This window comes from Poromitra crassiceps, assembly GCF_964638095.1.
Source record: "Poromitra crassiceps genome assembly, chromosome: 19".
Taxonomy (NCBI): domain Eukaryota; kingdom Metazoa; phylum Chordata; class Actinopteri; order Beryciformes; family Melamphaidae; genus Poromitra; species Poromitra crassiceps.
Genome location: NC_139646.1, coordinates 3021440 through 3044804, shown reverse-complemented (window position 1 = coordinate 3044804; position 23365 = coordinate 3021440). Strand labels below are relative to the sequence as shown.

Genomic DNA, 23365 nt, shown 5'->3' with positions numbered 1-23365 from the left:
CCGTCAACCGCTCGAGAGAGAGTCCCAGGAACTCTTCGGAGTCCGCGGCGATCTGCTCAAAGCGCACCAGGATGAAGAGAAAGGCCTCGTTCCTCAGGTCCGGACAGTTGTATAGGTCTGCCAAGGTAAAGATGCCGACGCAGTTCACCGGGTGGAGCCGCGCCTCCAGGAACTCGCAGCAGGAGCGTTTGACCCCGGCGAAGCCGAGGTAGTCCGCCGATATCAACAGCTCCTCCGCATTGTTCTCGGTCACCGGGACGGAGCCTGCGTCGGCGGAGTCTAGGAGGAGACGCATCGCGTTCGCCGACACGGGGCCGTCCATCTCGTAGACGTCGTCCTGCGACGTCCAGCCGTGGGTGAAGACAGCGCGGAAGTATCGGCTGCAGCCGCAGAGGACGGCCTTGCGGACGTCGAATTCCGTGCCGTCCACTCTGACCCGCCAATAGACCGAAGGCGGCATTGCGACCACCGGGGTTCCAATGACAAAAAATTCTACAAGAATGATAAGAATATGCGTTTTTATTTTATTCTACATTTCACGGGTTATGACAGAGAAGCTTTAGACCAGGTTGTACATGTACAAGGGGTCCATTGCTAGAGCAAGCTCCTGCTCGATACTCTGAGGACCAGACACTCTTGACTAGCACAGAAACCTCGGACTTTGGACACAATCTCCTCTGATGGGAAACTCTTACTTCTGCAGGGCCTCACACCAGAAGGGAAAAGACAGAAAGTGATACTTCGGGCAGGGGGGTGTTACTCTTACAAGACTATCTGCAGCAGAAGCCCCTTGTCCCCCGCCCCCTTCCTAGTGCCGAGCCCTCATTGGACTGAATGGGTTGGTAAATATATATATATATATATATAATATATGAATATGTTACACACACACACACACACACACACACGCACAGACACAACCCCCCTCCAAAAGACATTAATCTCCATAGGGGAAGAGATGCAATGTACCAGATTGTACCCCAGCCTCCCCTGAGCTTACGAGCACAGTCGAGGAACGCAACATTCCTCTAGTGATCCCTACATCTGTGTGTAAGTGAGTTCATTCTACCTGTGATGAATAACAATAATAAACTACAATCGACAAAGTCAAAGTTGTGTTTTCCTCTTTATTGCAAAATATATCAAAAGCACAATACAGCCGCCCGGAGACAGCGAGCTCGGTGATACTGACAAACTCCTGTGCGCCTCAGTCCTCAAACACCTTGCACCCTTGGCACACTTGTCTCCACCTCCTCAATTGCTCTCGTCGCTTGCCTGGCCCACTAGGTTTTCAAAAACAGTCCCCCCCCCCCTGCATGCGAGAACGGCACCAGCACACTCTTGCGTGCCCGGGACCGTTCGCAAGTTCTCGGTGTCCGTGTCTCTAACTCGAGGACCAGATGGACCGCTCATGCAAGTACGCACATGCGAGAACAGAACTCGCGCTCCAGCTCGACCGGTCGTGCGACAACGGCACTCGCGCTGCAGCTTGAGCACGCGCTCGACGGCTCGTGCGTGAACACAAGCTCGACCGCTCATGCAAGACGGGCACTCGAGCTCCAGCTCCAGCACCAGCTCGACGGCTCATGCGAGAACATCGCTCGAGCTGCAGCTCGAGCACGAACTCGACCACTCATGCGAGAACGGGACCTGCACTCGAGCACAAGCTCCACCGCTTGTGCGAGACCGGCACTCGAGCTGCAGCACGAACTTGACCGCTCATGCGAGAAAGGCAGGCCAGCTGCAGCTCGATCACGACCTCGACCGCTCGTGCGAGAAGGGCACTCGAACTGCAGCTCGAGCACGAACTCGACCGGTATGGCACCAGCCCACACAGCATACTCTGTACATAACAATCTACACCATTTTTGTCAGAGGCACAGGGTAGAATCTTTCTCAGGGGGAGGCGGGAGCACCGCTATATTAGGGCAGAGCAGAGAGGGTCTCAGTTCAGAAGGAGACGGAGGCATCATCTAGGCCTACTTTAGTTTATCGTTGGTCGCTTCAACAGTTTGGTCCTGGCTCATTGTTTTCATTGTTGCTGTGGCGCGAGAGCAGGAGCGAGCCCATACTTCCGCGCTGTCTTCACCCACGGCTGGACGTCGCAGGACGACATCTACGTAGATGTCCGGCACCGTGTCGGAGGACGTGATGCGTCCCCTCCTAGACTACGCCAACGCAGGCTCCGTCCCGGTCACCGAGGACAACGTGAAGGACAACGTGAAGGAGCCGCATGCCGTCCTGTTGGCCGTCGGAGGAGACTCTCACAAAGATCTGGATGAAGGAGATAGGATTCGGGTATACGATCCCCGCACCGAGCTCTGGTTTGATTTACCAAACGGTAAACTCGGGCCTCATCAATATTCCAGCGTCGCCGCTTTCCTAAATGACGCGGTCTACTGTGTTGGCGGTTACACGGTCGATGAGGATCAAAACTACCGCAGCATCAGCAGAGTGCAGAGGTACGACTTCCATACGTCTACTTGGTGCGATCTGGCAGCCATGCATCATCCTCGCTGTAATCACAGCGTGGCAGTACTGGATGGCAGTATCTATGCCATGGGAGGCTACGAGTATGAGAGATGCTTCACGCACGACAGTGTGGAACGCTATGATCCTCAGACCGACAAGTGGACTCTGCTCTCACCTATGAACGGGAAAAGGACGGACGCCAGCGCCACAGTACTGAACAACAAAGTGTACATCTGCGGTGGTGTATTAGATGATGGGACATGGGAGTACCTGGACACGGCCGAGTGCTACGACCCAGACACCGACCGGTGGACGAAGATCGCCAGCATGAGCAGCGCGCGTGCCCACTTGGGCGTCATCGCCTACAGACAGGGCGTCTACGCAGTGGGCGGCGGCAGTGCCAAAATCAAAATGCGCAGCGCCGAGGCCTACGACCCGCTAACCGACAAGTGGAGCGCCGTGCCCGACATGCGGCGTCCACGCAGCAGCTTCGGCATCGAGGTGGTGGGCGACCAGTTGTTCGTATGCGGAGGATCACTCGGCGATGGCTCTAAGGTGGAGCGCTACGATGGGAGCACCAAAAAGTGGCACGAAGCCTGCGGGATGGGGGTCCGAGCCTTTGACATCAGCAGCTGTGTGTGTCCGGAGCTTGCTCTACGAATGTACCGCCTGGTCTAAAGCTTCTCTGTCATAACCTGTGAAATGTTGTGAAAAATGAAATAAAAACGCATACTCTCATCATTCTTAGAGAACATTGTTTTTATTTTTGTCATTGGTCAGTTGCCCACCGAACCCATATTGTTAATGCAGCACACACAAGAGACCGAGGTTTCCTGGAAGCATTATATAAAAATGTGACCTAAACACCATATATCTGAATTATGTTTCGTCGGGGGAGAGGATTTTGGCACAGGGTAGAATCTTTGTCAGCGGGAGGCGGGAGCACCGCTATATTAGGGCAGAGCAGACAGGGTCTCAGTTCAGAAGGAGACGGAGGCATCATCTAGGCCTACTTTAGTTTAACGTTGGTCGCTTCAACAGTTTGGTCCTGGCTCATTGTTTTCATTGTTGCTGTGGCGCGAGAGCAGGAGCAAGCCCATACTTTCGCGCTGTCTTCACCCACGGCTGGACGTCGCAGGACGACATCTACGTAGATGTCCGGCACCGTGTCGGAGGATGCGATATCGGCGTGCCGTCCTGTTGTTCGTCGGACGACAGTTTAAGCCAGGAGAAAGAGATAGGATTCGGGTATACGATCCCCGCGCCGACCTCTGGTTTGATTTACCAAACGGTGAACTTGGGCCTGAGCAATGTGTCACCGCTGCCGCCTTCCTAAATGACGCGGTCTACTGTGTTGGCGGCTACACGAAAGATGAGAGTGGTTGGTACCGCACTGTCAGCAGCGTGCGGAAGTTCAACCTCCTTACCCGTTCTTGGTACGATGTGGCAGCCATGCATCATCCTCGCGATGGGCACAGCGTGGCAGTACTGAATGGCAGTATCTATGCCATGGGAGGCTGGGAGAACAATTCCTTCAATCGACGCTTCAGGCACGACAGTGTCGAACGCTTTGATCCTCAGACCGACAAGTGGACTCTGCTCTCACCTATGAACGGGAAAAGGTGGAACGCCAGCGCCACAGTACTGAACAACAAAGTGTACATCTGCGGTGGTGTAGGTTGGATACCTCCACTACATAATAGTAAGCCGAAGCCTGAGCACCTGGCCACAGCCGAGTGCTACGACCCAGACACCGACCGGTGGACGGAGATCGCCTGCATGAGCGTCAAGCGTGCCGGCTTGGGCGTCATCGCCTACAGACAGCGCGTCTATGCAGTGGGCGGCTACAATTCGGCTGGAAGTCTGCGCAGCGCAGAGGCCTACGACCCGCTAACCGGCACTTGGAGCGACGTGCCCAAGATGCGGGATTCACGCAGCGGCTTCGGCATCGAGGTGGTGGACGACCAGTTGTTCGTATGCGGAGGAGAATGCCCCAACATCACCAAGGTGGAGCGCTACGACGGGAGCACCAGAGAGTGGCACGAAGCCTGCGGGATGGGGGTCCTAAGCTTTGATATCAGCTGCTGTGTGTGTAAGCTTGCTCTATGAATGGACCCTCGTCTAAAGCTTCTCTGTCATAACCTGTCTAAAGCTTCTGTCATAACCTGAAATGTTGTGAAGAATGAAATAAAAACACATACTCTGATAATTTTTGTAGACCATTGTTTATAGCCGGATATCACCCGGCAGGTTTTGCTTACAGGCAAGTTTCTCTTTCGAATTTGAGTCAGTTTCCACATTACATTAACACATTTTTGTCAGCAATAGACAGTGTTGGGACTAATGCGTTATTAAAGTAAAGCGTTACAGTAACTAAGTTACTTTTTGCGGTAACGAGTACTGTAACGAATTACTTCATCAGCAACGTAACGTACTTGCAATTATTTATTTAAACAGACTCGTTACTCCACGATTCTGTGCGGGACCTATGATTGATTGATTGATTGATTGATTGATTCTTTATTGCAGACTCAGGGGAATCCATATCACAGTACAGAACAACAACACAATAGATAAAAAGAATAATAATATAGAAAGAAATATACAATAAAAAGAGTTCCACCATATTCAGTTTCGAACATACAGACAAGTTCGCCAATGGTTCCACAGTCTGGAGGAGAACCTGACAGAACTACGTATCGTGTTAGTGATGACATTAATGATGTCATTTACTGACTCAGATACCCTACACATGAATTTATACATAAGATTGCGTAGCACAGCAGAGCAGGTGGGAACCCCAACACTGACAAACATTTGGCTTGCACTGGAGCTTCTTGGAGCTCTCAGAAGCAGCCTCATACAGTCATTGTATGCCACTGTCAATCGTCTGATACTGGCCTGCTTGTAGCGGCACCACAGGTGGGCGGTGTACAGGGGTGTACAGAAGGATTTAAAAAGTGAGATCTTCACCGGTACTGAGCACATGCTAAATTTTCTACACAGCATGTTTCCTCGTGCATACAGCATCCGACGCTGTCTAAATATATCCTTGTCATCAGAGAGGTCATTCGAGATGATGTGGCCCACATATTTAATCTCACTGCAGGCACTAAGGATAGAGCCAGAGAGATAAAAGTCAGGAAATGGACTATAACAATCTATGGTTATGAGAGAGAAGCTTTAGACAAGGGTCCATTCGTAGAGCATGCTCCGGACACACGCAGCAGCTGATATCTATGCTTATGGCCCCCATCCCGCAGGCTTGGTGCCACTGTTTGGTGCTCCCGTCGTAGCGCTCCACGTTGGAGCTGTTGGGGCATTCTCCTCCGCATACGAACAACTGGTCGTCCACCACCCCTATGCCGAAGCCGCTGCGTGAATCCCGCATCTTGGGCACGGCGCTCCACGCGCCGGTTAGCGGGTCGTAGGCCTCTGCGCTGCGCAGTGTTCCAGATCTGCGCGTCTTGCCGCCCACGGCATAGACGCGCTGTCTGTAGGCAATGATGCCCAATTCGGCACGCTCGCTGCTCATGCTGGCGATCTTTGTCCACCGGTCGGTGTCTGGGTCGTAGCACTCGGCTGTGGCCAGGTGCTCAGGCTTCGGCTTACTATTATGTAGTGGAGGTATCCAACCTACACCACCGCAGATGTACACTTTGTTGTTCAGTACTGTGGCGCTGGCGTCCGATCTGTTCCCGTTCATAGGTTGGAGCAGAGTCCACTTGTCGGTCTGAGGATCATAGCGTTCGACACTGTCGTGCGTGAAGCGTCTGTCGTACCCGTAGCCTCCCATGGCATAGATACTGCCATTCAGTACTGCCACGCTGTGCCCATCGCGAGGATGATGCATGGCTGCCGCATCGTGCCAAGAACGGGTAAGGAGGTCAAACTTCCACACGCTGCTGAGAGTGCGGGACAAACCTGTCTCATCTATCGTGTAGCCGCCAACACAGTACACCGCGTCATTTAGGAAAGCGGCGACGCTGGAACATTGCTCAGGCCCAAGTTCACCGTTTGGTAAATAAAACCAGAGGTCGGCGCGGGGATCGTATACACGAATCCCATCTCCTTCTCCCGGCTTATACTGACATCCGACGAACAACAGGACGGCAAGCATTGCGTCCTCCGCCACCGGGCCGGCCATCTTGTAGGTGTCGTCCTGCGACGTCCAGCCGTGGGTGAAGACAGCGCAGAAGTATGGGCTCGCTCCTGCTCTCGTGCCACAGCAACAATGAAAACAGTGAGCCAGGACCAGAGTGTGCAAGCGACCAACGATAAACTAAAGTAGGCCTAGATGATGCCTCCGTCTCCTTCTGAACTGAGACCCTCTCTGCTTTGCCCTAATATATCGGTGCTCCCGCCTCCCCCTCACAAAGTTTCTACAAGAATTTCACACGTGATACTTGTACTACGGAGTGACAATAAAAATCTTGAATCTTGATGACGGATTTTATGCCTGCTAGGATACCTCAACATGCTAGTGAGTTAAAATTGGCATGGAGGGCTGGAGGGAGCGAGCCCCTAGCCTCTTTGTTTCCCTGGGCTCAGCCATTCTGGCCCTGACGCGTTCGAAGATGGCACGAACTAGCCGGTCCGGGTAAGCATAGAGCGTGTCGAGGGAGACGGCGTCGTCCTTCATCCTCTGCCCATTGGCACACTTGCCAGAGCCCCGCTGGGCCGTCTTGAGGTGCCTGCCGTTCTTCACCGACTCGCATGTCAAGCGGTTGCACAGCAGCCCCTCAAATGGGCAATTAGTCATGATCCTCGTCCGCTTTCTGTACGGGGCACCGTACTGGCAGTAGTCGAGCACGACCACGTTCTCGTCAGCCTGCGACGCCTTGCGCGCGCGTCGTCTCCTATCGCGCTCGTCCTTCCTAGCCTTCTCAGGCGCCTCGGTGCCAGTTGCGCAGATTCCGATCTTCTCCTCTGTCTTGGTCTCTGGACACTCCGAGCTCACAGGCTTCTCAGCCTTCTCCGCCTTGATGCGGACCATTGCCTGGGGAGGCGCATAGCTTGCCAGGAGCTTCTCAGCCTTCTTGGTCTTGATATCGACTTTGATATCCACCTTCGCCTCAGGAGGCCCGTGATACGCAGAGCTATACTCGGTCTCGTCCTCCTTGGAGTCAGTGGGGCTCACGACCCCGTCTTCTTCCTCGATCTTCTCGCCCGGGTGCTCGTCGTCACTGTCTTGGTCCTGCTTGATCTTCTTGCCGGCAGGGCCGTCGTCGTCCACTCCGTCCCTAGCTGTCTTCCTTTTCAGTGACTTGGCAGCCTGAGCAGCGGCGGACTGGGATAACAGAGTAAGGAAGTGGTTGGAGACGTCGGCGTACAGTCGGGCCGAGACCCATCGGCTCCACACAAAGCTTGTTGCGGGGTTCTCAAAACCGAACAGGAGCCTAGGGTTCCTGTCGTGGAAGAAGTGTATAATATCAAGCGTCTTGTCCACCAGCGAGTCGGCGTACTTCAGGTCCCTCGGCGCCTTGGCTGTGGTCCTGGCGATGCTGTAGTTCTTGCACTCGGGCCCGGCGAAGATAAAGTCCGGCCAGCGACCCGACCACGACACCTCGGGGTTCCAGTCTAGGATGTTCTCGACTATGTCGGCGCCGTGCTTCCCGTCGATATCAAGCCTCCTGACCGTCCAGCCGTCAGCCAGGAAGGGCTTGCAGATGCTGCCTGTGCCGTCGAAGAGGCTGAACAGCACGGGCGCCTTGGGGTAGGCGAGGCGGCAGAGCGGATCGGGACGGACGACGACCCCGAGGTGCCCGTGCCGGTCGGCCTCTTCGGCGGCCTGGCCGACACATACCAGGGCGTCTGCTTTTACGTCTGCCCCGGCGGACATACTCGTGCCGCCGCCACCCGCGACAGCCCAGAGGTCTGTTAGCCGCAAAAGGAGTGCTCTGTCGGCCACGCCGCCGACGAGGCCGACCGGCACGGGCGCCTCGGGGTCGTCGTCCGTCCCGATCCGCTCTGCCGCCTCGGCTACTCCGTCGTCCATCGGGGTCGTTGGTCATCAGAGTTTTCAAGCGTTCTGAATTAACAGTGTCGGGGCACGGGACGGACGTTAACACCTTGGTGCACTTGAGTGAACAGCATGGGCCTCGCACGACTGCTGGTGCCAGTGCTGCTCGCTACATTGCATTCAATCCACCAAGGCGTCTGCCTCTTCTACTGCTCCAGTGGCTACCACATCGCCACCCGCAACAACCGAAAGATCTGTGAGCCGCACAAGAAGTGCTCTGTTGGCCAGGTTGTGGTGATCCCGGGCAATGAGCTGCACGACACGGTGTGCGAAGGCCTGGTTCAACTGGCCGCCCGCGTATGCGGTGGGGCCAGCTACTTGTACTCGTGGCAGGGCGGCGTGCACAAGTGTAGGTACCGTTGCCCTCTGGGTCAGCCCAGAGGGAGCCGCACCGGACACTACGGCACCTGCCACGACGTCTGCCCCAGTGGCTACCACGTCGCGACCCGCAACAACCGAGAGATCTGTGAGCTGCACAAGAACTGCTCTGGCAGCCAGGCGGTGATGATCCTGGGCAATAGGTGGCACGACACAGTGTGCGGCTCGCCCCGGGAGCCGCACACTACCGACTCAAGCGTCATCGCGCCAATGCCGGACAGCGATGAGATGCTCGTCATGGACGACCTAGCCCGCCGGTGGCTGCGAGCCCTACCCGAGGCGGCCGTGACGAAACTGTGTGATTCCCAGGGCATGCCGAGCCTGTTTCGGCACAGCTACGAGCAGGTATTTCGCAGCGCTCAACAGCTGTACATCAGCCTGAGCGGGTTGAAATTGTCGGCCTCTGCCACCGACTTGTATCGTAACGTGATCGAGCCTGTGCTCAGGCACCCCGAGCCCATGTTCGGTATCACGGTAGACCTGCCGAGTCCGTGGTGGACCCGTGACACTAAGATACTCGTCGTGCCGGCCTACTTGATTGGGCTGGCGGGCCTGCTGAACGACGGCGTGGGCAGGATCCTGGCGTGGACTGCGACAGGCTCCGATGGTGCCAAAGTTACCCTGATCAAAGCCAACCGGAACGTCCTCCGGCCCACGGCCGGTTCCATACACTCCCTGACCGATGGGTGGTGGTTCGCGGTGCACCAAGGCTACGTTCACAACCTGCTCAACCTCTCGCTGAGGATCAGGGACTTCACCTGCTTCAGATACCGCAGCTTCAACGTGAGCGTCCTGCTTGGAAGCCAAACCTCCGCGGAGCGATGGGTCCTGTCCAGGACGATCGATGTCAACTGCCAGTGGAAGCCCAAAAAGAGCGCCCAGTGCGACTGCGCCCAGGCCATCGCCGACTACATCAGCCCACTGGGGCCCTGCTCGCCGGCTTGCCTGAGCGAGGCCAACTTCCTGACCCCCCAGCCCGGCTGGACTCTGACGGTGTCCCGAGAAACCCCCGATCCTGCTGCCATGCGAGCCGGCAGGAGCCTGTACGGTTCCACCTCGCCGAGCACCGAGCGCTTCTGCCTGATCACCGAGTACGTGTTCAGCATGCCTGACGGCCCCCCGCGGACAAGCCCCGCGGCACCTTTTGACGTGCAGCACTGCGACACGGCCCTCATCGAGGTGCGCGTCTTCACCGACGAGACAGGGGCCGTCGCAAAGGACTCTCTCCGTCGTGTGTCAGGGAAGCGTTCGCAGCCCGAACGCTCCCCTGGCGCCCTGTACATCTCCGCGGACGCTATGAGCACCATAGCCACCGTAATAGAGCAGAAGTGGCCGGCCCGGCTCGGAATTAAAATCAGCTTTGACGCCGGGCCTACGCAGGGGCAGATCGCCTCGGTCTTCGACTGGATGCTACAGCTGAGCCATCAGGGCAACGGCGACAACTCGCATTTCGCCGTGGCCGTGGTCGAGGTGGCCATCGAAGCGGTGTCGATGGAGGACTTTGCAGCGCTGCAGTCCATGTACGGCTCGGAGCTGGAGATCATACCGGCCGTGCAGGCCCGCGACCTGGCCGAGGTCATGCTCAGCAGCTACGACTTAGCACTCACGCGCAACGACAGCCATGACGTGATGAGCGAGAGCGCCAGGAGTGAGCTCTCGCTGGAACAGCTGAGCACGGTGGTGGCCGACCACGGTCTATTCCTCGACATCAACACCGTGGGCGTCTTCGCCCCGGACATCACACTGCCGCCCGGCTGCAGCGGGATCGAGCCGGGTCGCTGGACGCTGGGCTTGAAGGTGGGCCTGTCACTCATGGTCTCGTCGGACGATCGCTACCCGGAGCGGACCGGCGCGATCCTCTTCGAGGAGATGTGCCGGCGGAGCAACAACCGCGCGGGCATCGTAGTGACGATGCCCACGGGCCGCTACCGTCAGGACAACTGCTCCTCGATCGAGGTCTTCAACAGGCATGGACCGTCTGAGCCCGGCGACCGGGTCTACACCCACACCGAGCTGGACCTCATCGTCCAGGACATGTCCAAGTGGGGAGTTCGACGCTACTCTCTGGGCTACCTCGACCACACGTACGGCATGTCGGGCTCGGCCGGCGAGTCGACGTTCAAGATCGTGTCGGACACCGTCCTGGACCAGGCTCGCCATCGCAGGCTCCACTACGTCTACACCGAGACCTCGGCCGACGGCGAGGCGCTCTACCCGTTCACCAAAGTCGACTCTGTCTACAGGCTCAACGCTGGCATATTCTTCCAGCACGCGGGCGGCGGACGCAGGACGAAGGGCTTCGTCCTCGTCACCGGCATCCAGCTCAAGATCCGCCTGGGCTTAGCGTCTGACATGAACTTGGGCACCGAACAGACGTACGCAGACAACGCCGTCTCGGAGCCCGTAGATGTCGTGCACGAGATCCCTTACGGCGTGTGCACCGTGCCCCTCCACACGGTGGGCTCGGCGCCCTGCGAGTGCGCAACGCGTTACGACAGACCCCTGGTGTTTGTGAGCCGCGACGGCCAGAGCATCTCGGTGTTCGTACCGCAGGTCAAGGGCTCCCGAAGGAGCCTCCGGTTCCCCGCACTGAACACCGTGCTGGGAACGGATGATGCCAGGCTGTGGCCCGGCGAGGTCGAAGTCGGCAGCGTCTGCTACAGCTACGTGAGCCGCGCCAAGCACACTACGACACTCACCTTCGAACACCCGACACGGCCCGCCACCCTCTACGGCTGGGTGTCGGACCTCACAGGGCCCGAGCTGCAGGGCATCGACGACCCCCAAGGCGTCCCGCCCGTGTCCTCGCACAACGACTGGAGCGCCGGCCTCGGTCAGGTGGCCGAGACGCTCGAGCGCCATGTCCTGCTATCGCAGGCCGACGCCTGCCTCAAGGGCTCTCCGGTGTGCTCGGCCCTGGCCGACTACGCAGAATCCTGGCCCCAGGGAGGGCTCGGAGTCCCAGTCGCCCTAGAGGCGTCGAACGGCAATGTCACCGTCACCTTCGAGGTGTACCACGGCGCCCGCCGCATCAGGGTGCCGTGCAACTTAAAGACCTTTACCCTCGGCTCAGTCGAGCCCAGACTGCCGTGCATGCATCAGCCATTCTTCACCGACGACGGCGACGATCCTGCCGCGGCCCGCATCCGGCAGCTGGCGATGGACGCGCAAAGGGCCACTGGAGACGTCCTCAACTCCCTGGTCGAGATGCACTGTGCAGAGGCACCAGGCACCCCCACGCGTGTCTCGGATCGGGCCTTTGTCCGTGTCGATCGGTGCCTGGACTTGGTCGCCTCCGAGATCGTCAGCCTTGAGCAGGAGCTGATCGAGTCGGTCAGAAGCGCCGAGAGAGCCCGCGACCTGACAACACTCGCCATGGAGACCTTGGCCGCCAGAGTCCGCGGTGTCTGCATCGCGGCCGTCATCATGACTGTATTAATCAACTCCGCCGCCGCCTTCATGCTGTACTTCGTGCACAGGAACCGATACAAAGCGGTGGGATACAACAAATTCAAATGATCTATCGCCCCGGCTCCCCACCCGGTCTGCTGCTCATCCTCTGCATCGCTGCAGCAGTGCTGTCTGCAACCGAGCCGTCGGGCTTGAGCCCTCCGTCCGCCGAGCCGCCGCGTGACTACAGAGTGATCCTGCCGACAGGGAGGTGGAAGATCCGTACGTCGTCAGAGCTTGTCGTCTATGTGTTCTCGCTGGGCTCTGTGTGGAGGAAGGTGACGTTCGGGCCCCACGAGGAGTGCTCGGCCAGCATGTGCAAGGGCGTGCCCGAGAGTCAAGTATGCGACTCACTCTGCTATACAGGCAAATGGAGGGAGACGGACGCGATCCTCCGGCGTACCAAGGCAGTGTTCGACAGGGCCGTGGCCAAGCTGGAGGCCAGCGTCAGCGACATGGAGGCCCTGCCCGACACTCACCTGCACGAGGGCTACGACACCTTAGAGAGCGACGTGACGGCACTCCGCGACCTACTGCGTGCCAAACGGCACCCAGCCGGCACCGTTGACGTGCTGATGCCCTACCGGCAGATGATTGCGAACATGACGGTGGACTTCGCCGGCAGCCAGGCAGTTGGCTTCCCCTCAGATTCCGCCCACCGCAAGGCTAACGGCCTACACTACCGGATCGAGGCCTGGAGGAGTCAGGCGCTCCAGGAGGCGGCGAGACTCTCCCTGGCTACGGCCGTGCTGCACGGGGCCCAGCACACACTGGCGACCTGCTCCCAGGGCCTGGTCATCTCCGACATGACAGGTTGCCAGGCGGGCCTACACGGCGACACGGAGCCCTTCACCGACACGCCGCTCCTCAACGTGCTCCACACCGGCTACCAGGGCATCGTGATCGTGGTGCGACGCTCCCGGTTCAGGCTCACCAAGCTGTCGCGCTGGTACATGCCGTTCACCGACATCTGGGCCAGCAACAGGACCTGCTGGCTCGAGAGGGCCATGGTCACGGACGGTGAGGCCGACTACGCTGAGCCCCGGTGCGACGCACGGGGCTTATGCAACGCACCTGTTCAGGCCGACGCCACTGCAGAGGGCTGCGAGCCCGACGAGGACCTGTGGCTGGGCCTCGAGTGCCCCGTGGTGTGCGGCGAGCGCTGCTTCGGGCCTCTGTGCTACGACCCCGACTCCGGGAACTACGAGCTCAGGTCGCAGCCGAGCATGCTGCGCAGGCCGGTGAGAGGCCTCAGGCCGCGTCGCGTGCGCAGGCCTACTTCGCTTTCGGGCCCTGAGTTGGCCGAGGCTGTGGAGCTGGCCGTCAAGCAGGCCGGCCGCGCTTCGAAGCTGCTCAGCCGTGGCGCGGGTACACGCGACAGGCTGCTACAGCTGGAGAATAAGGCAGAGAAGCTCATGGTCTCGATAGCAAGGGACAACGAGAAGGACGGTGGTAGCATCTCCAAGCAGACGTGCGAGATCCTGCTGGGCCGCAGCAGCTCGATGAGCATCGGCGCCCTGGCGCTTTCCCTGGTCTCGTGCTTGGGCGCTATATGGGCGATAGTCTCACTCAGGTCCGTCCACGGCCCGCAGCTGTCGATTCGCAAGAGACGGCGGCCATTGTGACCGGCATGAAAACACGGACCAGACCTGTGGGTATTAGCATTGTTCGGAGACACTTGTGGTTCCCAGTCGCCCACGCCACACCAACGACCATGGTAATCGAGCTCTACCTGATCCTGTGCCTCTTCCGAGGTGCCGCAGCACTGTCTGTCCCGACCCCGAGCTCCCTCAATACAACCTGGAGAAACACGACAGAGACGATAGCGAATGCGACGGTTACCTCCAGCTCCGCCAAACCCCGGACTACGCAAGGTCATACGGCCGGTACTCCGACGGCCTCTTCGCTCCCTACGTTCGAGCTCAAGTGCCCGGCGAGCGACGTGAGCTCTTTCAGGTTCCTGACTTGGTACCGTGTGAGAGACGGTCGCAAGATGTACCTGCTCAGGATGGATTTGGTTAACGGAGGCGCACGTCGCAGCCCAAACGTGTCGACGGTGTTCACCGCCGGCCCAAACTTCGCCCTGAGTGTCGCGGAGGACCCGTGCTCCGACAGCAAAACGGAACGGTACGAGTGCCAGCTCCACGCTCGCGTCGGCAGCAAGAACGAGGAGTACGTGGTGCACCGCTGCTCGGCTGTCTCTGGGTGGATAGTGCTGGCCGTTGGCTTGGGGATCCTAGTGGCTATTGTCATACTAATGTGTGTTCAGACACGCCGGGCTTAGCTCAGTGCGCCACAGCTGAGCGTCTTGCCCTCCGCAGCACCATGACTTCACGCAAGACTCAGCGAAATAAGGACCCCCTCGCAATAGAAGGTCACACCTACAAGCCCGCCCAGGCCAAAAGGCTATGTGAGAAAATACCTCAGAAGCCTGGCATCGAGACCAAGCACCAGACCACGATCCTGGCGGACGTTCTCACCAGGGCTGCCCTGAACCAGAAGTGGAACGCTGATTGCGAGGATGCGCTGGTCGACGGGCTCCCGATACGCCAGCACCTTTGTTCCCTGATGACGCACAAAATGTACGTGGCCGTGATCGGGACCCTCGTCGGCAAGTATGTCAAGGCATACGAAAGAGGGTCGGTCGACCTCTTAAGCGACCGCCACTACTATCGCAATCTGCTGACCCACGACCTGAGCAAGACAGGGCCAGTAGAGGCTTCTGCCTACTCGGGCATCATGGCCATCTTCATGGAGAGGGCTAACATCAAAGGGAACTCGGCTGACGCTGACAAAAACCCATGCCTGAAGGACGATAAGGATGTTGAGTACTTGAGCCAACACCTGGCAGAGATGGGCTTCCCTGAGCACTACCGCGCAAACAACCATCACTTGGAGCACCACGCCAAAGGGACCAAACTCCCCTTCCGGGTTCTGGTCGAGTGCATCGTCGACGGCCTGGCGTGCATCTTCGAGAGGGCACCGCATGACAATATCGGCAGCTGGCTGAGAATGTTCAATGTGGCTAAGTTTAAAGCACCCAATAACTGCCTGGCTCAACGGGTCATTGACGCCATCACCACCCAGATGACAGACAAAGAGTACAGCGAGCTCATGAAGATGAAGGACTGCATCAGCAACCTCCTGGGCGACACCTTGCCTTGGGCGGGTATGAAGCCCTTGAGCAACCCGCCTGACGGGTATGGCTGTTCTGTGAGCTGCTGCCTCGACAGCTGCAAGGCGATCGAGCGCCCTCACCCCCCTGCCCGCCTGAAGTGATCCGTGGAGGAAGCCTGACCTGTCTGTGTCTTACCCCCACCCCCTGTCTCTGTGTAGACCTCGATTACCCAATACAATGATACACTTTGTGCAACACTCTGGTGTCCTTGTGACTTGACTCGAGCAACATTAAAATCAAAGTTCTGATGAGGCCTTATCAGGGGCAGGGTAAGCATGCATATAAGAGCGCTTCCAGTGTTCCAGGGCATATTCTAGTGGCATATCTAGTGCAGCTCCTTTCCAGATGTCTGGTATTAGCAGGAGAACTCTTCTCTGGAAGACAGGTAGTCAGCGGAGCCGAATTAAGCTCAAACGGAGGGAGTGTAGCCGAAGGAGAGAGAGGAAGTGTAGCCATAAGCCCTTGACATTGATCATGGAGGAGAACGAGGACTGGTCCGAGCGCAGCCTGGACATCATTCAGTACGGCAGCAGCCGCCAGACCATCGCCAGCGTCTTGAAGGCCCTACGCCCCAACCTGGAGTACGAGATGTCGCTACAGCATCCCGACCTGTCAGGCGTGGCACCTGAGCGGCTCCAGCAGCTCGCAGACTGTCGACTGAGCACTGTGGCCTGGTTCATGGACATACTTGGCAAAGGTTATAGCCGCAAGAGAGCATTTAAGCTCGTCAACTTCATGGACAGGAACTACCACTTTGACAAGGCCGCCATAGACTCGATCCTGAGCGGGCAGAACGAGAAGTTCATCGCGGTCAAGGTTGCCTCGCTGCTCATGGCATTCAAGGACTACACCGGCATGCCGGTCCCTATGGAGAAATGTAATGAATTGATACAGTCAGCCCTGTTTTGGCCAACCAGGGCATCGAACAAAACCTCGTGTCGACTCCATCATGACCAGGTGGTCTCGGTCGACACGGTCTGCGAAACTGAAACGGCCCTCACGCTCCGAGTTACCAACCTCCGGAGCCCATATCCCGACACCATCGTCGACCTAGTGTGCTACTACCTCATCCTCTGGCTGGCACGCACGCACGTGGCATGCTGCGAGGACGATGAGCTGGACCTGGTCAATTTCAGCAAGCTGGTGATCAGGAGAGCCTGGTCCATCCTGCTCACGGTACAGCTGCACATGGGGGTCGGCCTCATCCCTGCTTGGAAGTGTGCCATAGTGGCTTCCGAGATCGCCGTAGACACGGCCTGCCGAGGGGCTAATTGGGTACTCTGCGGCAGGGCTTTGCCTGCAAAGGGCCTGGCTGAATTACTGAAGCGGACGGGGACAGATTTTAGCGACCTGGCCGCCGTGCGAGAGCTGTTTGCCGGCCAGTGCCCGGTCTGCAACATTGTCAACGTTGAGATACGAGAACGCCTGATGGACTTGACTTGCGACAGTTGCTTGATGTGTCAAGGGCTGGCAAAGTAATGTGTGTGTGTGCAGTACTCTGTGTGGGTTGAGATCAATTCAACACGACTTGTATATCAGATGAATAAAAATAATAAACTACAATCGACAGTCAAAGTTGTGTTTTCCTCTTTATTGCAAATATATATATATATATATATGTTACACAGACACAACCCCCCTCAAAAAAACATGAATCTCCATAGGGGAAGAGATGCATTGTACCAGATTGTACCCCAGCCTCCCCTGAGCTTAGAGCACAATCAAGGAACGCAACATTCCTCTAGTGAGCTCTACATCTGTGTGTAAGTGAGTTCATTCTACCTGTGATGAATAACAATAATAAACTACAATCGACAAAGTCAAAGTTGTGTTTTCCTCTTTATTGCAAAATATATCAAAAGCACAATACAGCCGACCGGAGACAGCGAGCTCGGTGATACTGACAAACTCCTGTGTGCCTCAGACCTCGAACACCACCCCAGGACCACCCCCGAGCCGGAGAGGCACAGTGCCGGGCTTTATCCAGCCGTGTAAGTCGTCTTCGACGAAACCCAGGTCGAACCGCTGGCTACTGGACAACGAGCCATCGCCAAGGGTCCGCAATCGTCTGTCCTGCAGCCCTCGCCGCCCCGAGTTGCGTTGCAGCCGAGCTCTCCGAACGGGTCATCATCGCTAGACACGCAGAGGTCCTCCTCCTCCTCCTCCTCAGGCTTCGCAAAGTGCTCGTCGGTGATGCGGAAGTAGTCGGGCAGCCGGCTCGCTTTGACGGCCGCGTATGTCATGTCTCCCACCCGCGGCAGTGTCTCGACCGGAGAACGACTTGGTTACAGTGACTGGGTTCCATCGCGGGACTGTGAGCCGGAGGGCGAAGTGCCTCCGACCGTTCCGACTTCCTCCGTCTTCATCACCTTGCTTGGCCTCCGTGACCCGAGCCGCTCGCTGAAGCCCGCGGCATCACCGTGGCAGGCCACCAGCTTCCTCGTCGACTGGGCCTCCGTCGAGGGCCGGAGCCGCGGGTCCTGCTCGTGCTTCTTGAGCATGTCGTCCACACTGGCGGTGACGACCGCTGGCAGCACGAACCCGCTGCCGCCCTCGGCCTTATGGAAGAGGGATACGATCTCCTCGGCGGCGCGGCAGATGAGCTTGGACAGGTTGGACCAGTGCTTGTGCGGTGCGAGGTCCTTGTCGAAGAAGAGTATCGCTAGGTTCTTTTGCGCCAAACTCTTATATCTGGGCCTGTGCTTGATGTAGGGGTGGAGGCAGAGGGCCAGCATCACGACCATCGTGACCAGGTCGGGGCAGGGCTTGCGCTTGGCCTGCGTCGCGCCATAACTTAATATGAAACTATTTACGAAGCGCGATGCCACGGGGGCTCTGAAGATGTGTGCGAAGCCTGTGAGTGCACGGAGTGTCGCGTCCCTCACAGCAGCTCTGAGGGTCGGCTTCTGGGGGCATGTGGCGTAGCCCTGGAGGACCATTGCCTTGTTCCTCTTGGATACGAAGGAGATCCACGAGTGATCCCTCCCCGACGTCTTGTTGTGGCTGGCCGCGTAGTGCTCTTTGAATTTGCTCGTGACGAGCGTCGAGTAGAGCGCGACCAGGATGGGCACGCTGGCCTTGAGCAGCTTTTCCCTGGTCTCGGCCAGGACCTCGACCGAGGCTGTCCTCTTGCGGTCGCCGAGGCCCATGTCCTCCCGGCAGCTGTAGCCCGGCTCGGCGCCCAGCTTGCCGGAAACGTAGTCGGGCCCGCGGAACTCAGCCTCTGGCTTTTGGAACGTCAGGAGGGCCATAACCGGGCAGCCGTCGGAACCTAACGGCTCGGAGGCCATCAAGGCCGTCATCCTGCACGAGCTCGGCGAGCACCGGTGCAGGGAGTAGTGCTCCTGGCACACGTACGCGTCGCCGTGGTGTACAAAGGTGCACTTGGCCTTCAGGCACAAGTTTACCCATCCGGGCCCGTCCAAGAAATCTTTGTGGTAATGTATGTTGCGGGGAAAGGCACGAGACTCGTCGTGACAGCGTGCTCTCCTTGCCTGCATCGTCCGATCCGCGCTCCCTACTGCGCCGCCGCTTCTCTCTGTCGCTGCTGCTCTCTCTACCTCTCCGCCGCCGCCGCTTCTCTATGTCGCTGCTGCTCTGCTGCCGCTGGATCTGCTTCTGACATGTCATTGAGCTTGCTGATATAGAGACAGAGGCTCCCCATCCGAGCGTCACCTCTCTCACTCTCTCTAACCGCTGTCTCCTCTCACTCTCACAGGCGAGCCGCGGGCAGAGCCCGGACCTGACGCTGGTCGACGAAGTGGGCTTCGTCAACATGAAGGTTCTCCTGGCCGTGCTGCCCAACATAGCGTTCCGGGGACGAAAGTCGGTGCACATCACCAGCCACGTCGGGAGCTCATCATGGATCAACAAGGTGGCGGATATCCGCGACGACAATGGCGAGCAGGCCTACCACGTCGTGTCGCAGAGTTTCAAGTGCCGGTTCCATGCCAAGACACCGGGCCTGACGTGTTGCTGCCTGCGCGTCTACTGCCCGCAGCACATCTCGGTCGACAACCACCTCAAGCAGCTGATGAACATGGTGTCGCCCAGAGGCTTCGAAAACGAAGTCACTGGCAGCGGCGACGGGCTGTCTACGGACCTGAAGACCGACATCTCCACGCCGTTCGAGCGGGCGGTCATAAGCAGGTTCATGCACAACAACGTGTCCACGGCCGACATGTGCGCCGCATCGGTCACCGCGGCCTACATGTGCTTCGACCCAACGTTCGGCGGAGGATCCAGGTCAGGCGCCGGCCTATGCTCAGCCGTCGAGCTGGCTGACGGCAGGCTTGTGGTGAGTTTGTGTAGGTTTGGGGATGGCCGGGGCTTCTATGGCTGGGATGACATGTTGTCTATCAGCAGGTCTCGAAACAGGTTCCTGTAGTCCACTGGGTCCCGGACGCTCGCCTCAGCAGCGACCTCGTCGCACTCGAGCGGTGGGGAGATGCCGAGCAGCGCACATATGTAGCTGCATGTGGTGGCCTCGTGCTGGATGACCAGCGTGCTCTCCAGGTCCGGGGCGACGGATGACAGCATGGCGCATGCCTGGCCCCAGAACCCGCAGTCGCAGCTGACATCGGAAAGCTCCCGGAGCCAGGCCGTCATGGCCATGGAGACGATGAGCACCATGTGGCTGGAAGCGTGCGGCAAAGCCTTGAGCGGGGCCAGGTACTTGAGGGGGCCTGCGCGCACCACCTCGGCCGAGGCCAGGGCCGCCAGGGCTGTCAGAGCCCAGCGGTTCGGCTGACGGGCCTGGATGTAGCGGGCGACATGCTGCTGCGAGACGCCGCAGTCCAATATCAGCGACACCTCCTGCTGCGAGATGCTGCCGTCCAGTATCAGCGACACCGCCTGCAGCAGCTCCGCTGGGGCCTCGGTCGGTGGCTGCAGGGAGTAGGTCTTGGCAAGCATATGGGCCTGCAGCACCCTAGCTGGCGACGAGCGCGCAATCGTGCTGTACATCTTCATCATCTGGTTCTGGTCCATTTTTGAGTAGAAGTTGAAGTGCCTCCGGAAGGAGCTGTAGGCTATCATGAACTCGAACGCAGACAGGAGCACAGTCCAGGGCGTCTCGGCGAGTCGCTGCACGTGCAGCGCCGCACGGACGCACTCGGCGCAGGCCATGTCTGTGGCCCGCGCGTCGATACTCGATAACTTAAGCGACCTGGAGAGGGAGGGGGATGGGGCGGATGGACGAAGGTTCGACCCGGCGCAAGCTCGATCCTCATTCACCGTGTTCCGTCTTCTTTTCTCTCCCCAGCTCGTGAGCCTGGACGAGTTACAGATCAGGGACCTCGACCAAGTGAACCATGTGTACGCCTCGCTGCTGACCGCCCACGCAAAGCTCCTGCAGGTCTTGATGCCGGTCGTGCAGTGGAAGAAGGTGCCACTGATCATGATCTTCGAGCAGAACACCTACGTTAACGCGCTGGAGGACGTGAAGGGCCTCGTGCAGACTGCGTTGAACGGCTCCGGGCTGCGTCTTTGCTTCTATGCCAAGTGGTCGGCCGGGCACGACAGGTTCATGCTGGGTAAGCACGTGAGCAAAAGGGGCAAGGTGGACATGGTGCTCGCATGCGTCGACTACATCCGAAAGGACAAGCTGTGGTACTGCGACACGATCATGTCCCTCGGCTGGGCCGTGCTCGCGGAGGCCACGAGCAAGGCCGTCCGTCTCGCGGCCACCGTGGGCCGCCCTTGCGGCGCCGGCGCCGCCACGTCCAACATGCACATGGACGTGCACATGTACCGCAACTCGAGCCGGGGCCTCAACACATCCAACAGGCTGTTGGGCAACTTGCTCGAGGCGCCCGACCAGCTGACGCTGGCCAAGAGGACGCTGGCTGACACCAAGCACGTTGAGCACGGCAAGGAGCTGCTGGCGAAGCTGAGGGACGAGATGACCCTCGTCACCGTGAAGGAGTCGGACAAGGGGGGAGGCTGCACCGTCGTCACCGGCGGCAAGAGGTCCGTCGGCGGCGAGTATACCCGCGATGACGTGCTCTCCGCCCTGCTTCTCTTGTGCCACAGCCACGACGAAATTGTCACTAAGGCCCCCAACATACAGCTCCGTTCACACCACAGCGTCTGAGCCTGGGACCGTTGTGACGGTCGGGAGGTTTGTGGCGATTGTGAGAATAAAAATAAAAATAAAAATGACACTATTCTACAAGAATTATCAGAGTATGCTTGAGTTTGTGCACACACACACACCCTCCCTCATGAGTGCAATGTTCCTGTCCAGCCTGTATGGGGGGGAAGAATAAACAGATGACAAACGTGACCTCCTGTGTCTTTGTGTGTTTTATTGAGTTCAGCACTTTACACAACATTGAAATGAAAAACAGACGACAGTACAACATCTACACGAAATGCAAACAGCGACACATCTTAAGCTGTTGCAGCGGTGCCACCCCGTCGACGTCCGTACGCTGTCGTCCACTGACGAATTGCAGTGGTCCAGCCTACAACAAAGGCCGGGAATGGATATAAAAGGGAGCTGCGTTTTCCCAGTGTCTTTATGTATTCTATCGGTGCCTGCCCTGGGGTTGTGTCGAGCTTGAGGCATAGCTCTTGAGGTCTACGCCATGGATTACAAGGAGGTGAATGTTCCTGACGTGTACAAGGAGATCGCCCTGGTGGGCGAGGGCACTTACGGCAAGGTGTTCAAGGTGGTGGAGAAGGGTCGCTTGCAAAGGGTGCGTGCCCTGAAGGTGTGCACTTATATCGACGTCACCTCCAGTGCCTTCGACACGGCCGCCCCCCCCTTCAACCTGAACTTCGCCAGAGAGTTGTGCTGCCTTTCAAAGGTGTGCCCCCACCCCAACATCATGGCTTTTCACGAAGCGTTCATGGTCGCCGGCGTCCCGGACCTCGGCGGCAAGCGGTCTGCTTTCACTATGGACTACGTGCCGGTGACTATCCGTGATATGATAGTACAACGCACAGACAACAGGGTGCCGAAGAGCTTCGTAGCCAAGTTCTCCCGCGACGTGGCCTGCGGTCTGGCTCACGTGCACAAGTTGGGTATTATCCACAGGGACTTGACGCCAAGCAATTTGCTCGTCGAAACCGACCTGACGGTCAAGATATCAGATTTCGGCATTTCCAGGCTGGCCGACCACAACATGACCGGCGGGCTTGTCACACTAAACTACAGAGCCCCCGAGCTCCGGAGATACTGCCTGACCTACACGGTGGCCATAGACAACTGGAGCCTGGGCACGATGATAGCCGATGCTGTCGAGGGCCGGGAGATCTTCAGGCCAAGAAACACAAACAACTCAAACAACGAAGACGCAGAGCTAGCGATGTTCGAAATAGTGCGCAAGGTGGTAGACCTGCCGGGCCACAAGGACTCGGTCTTAGCCCCACACAAGGTGATACCCACCGTAATGAAGGACCCGGTCATCAAGGACGTCGTCTTTGCCCTGCTGCAGCCCGACCCCACGCAGAGGATGACAAGCCAACAGCTGCTCGACCACAGAGGATGGGGCCAACTGGCTAAGATGACGGTTGCCGAGTCGGACTGGGTCCGACTCCTGCACCAGGACCGACTCCTTCACAGGAGTCGGGACAAGTTCAGCCTCCTGGCATGCTCCTAGAGTTTTTGATGTACCCTCCTGTGTATATAATTTCTGCTTTCCCAATCCTTATAACCTTTATAATAAAGATTGCCTCTCTGTGGGAATTGCGTTTACCTCTGTCTATCTGTCTGTGCCCCCCAACCCCATTAGAACAAACACAAACACGCACACGGACACACAGGTGGTTGTTTTCAGGTTCATTGTTTATTACTACCGGTCATAGAGTACAGTCACACAGGACAGAGCCGAGTATGAGCGGCGTAGAGCCGCAAGCCT

At 58.1% G+C, this 23365-nt stretch overlaps 1 protein-coding gene across 1 annotated transcript; it reads left to right on the top strand.

The window, feature by feature from the left end:
* Window positions 1-22090: 22090 nt before the first annotated feature.
* On the top strand, window positions 22091-23107 carry LOC310793467 (uncharacterized protein; the record flags this gene model as incomplete). The annotated part of the gene is made up of 1 exon (XM_083655273.1): window positions 22091-23107. One exon carries the CDS (start codon window positions 22091-22093, stop codon window positions 23105-23107), a length of 1017 nt encoding a protein of 338 aa, XP_083511399.1.
* Window positions 23108-23365: the final 258 nt, after the last annotated feature.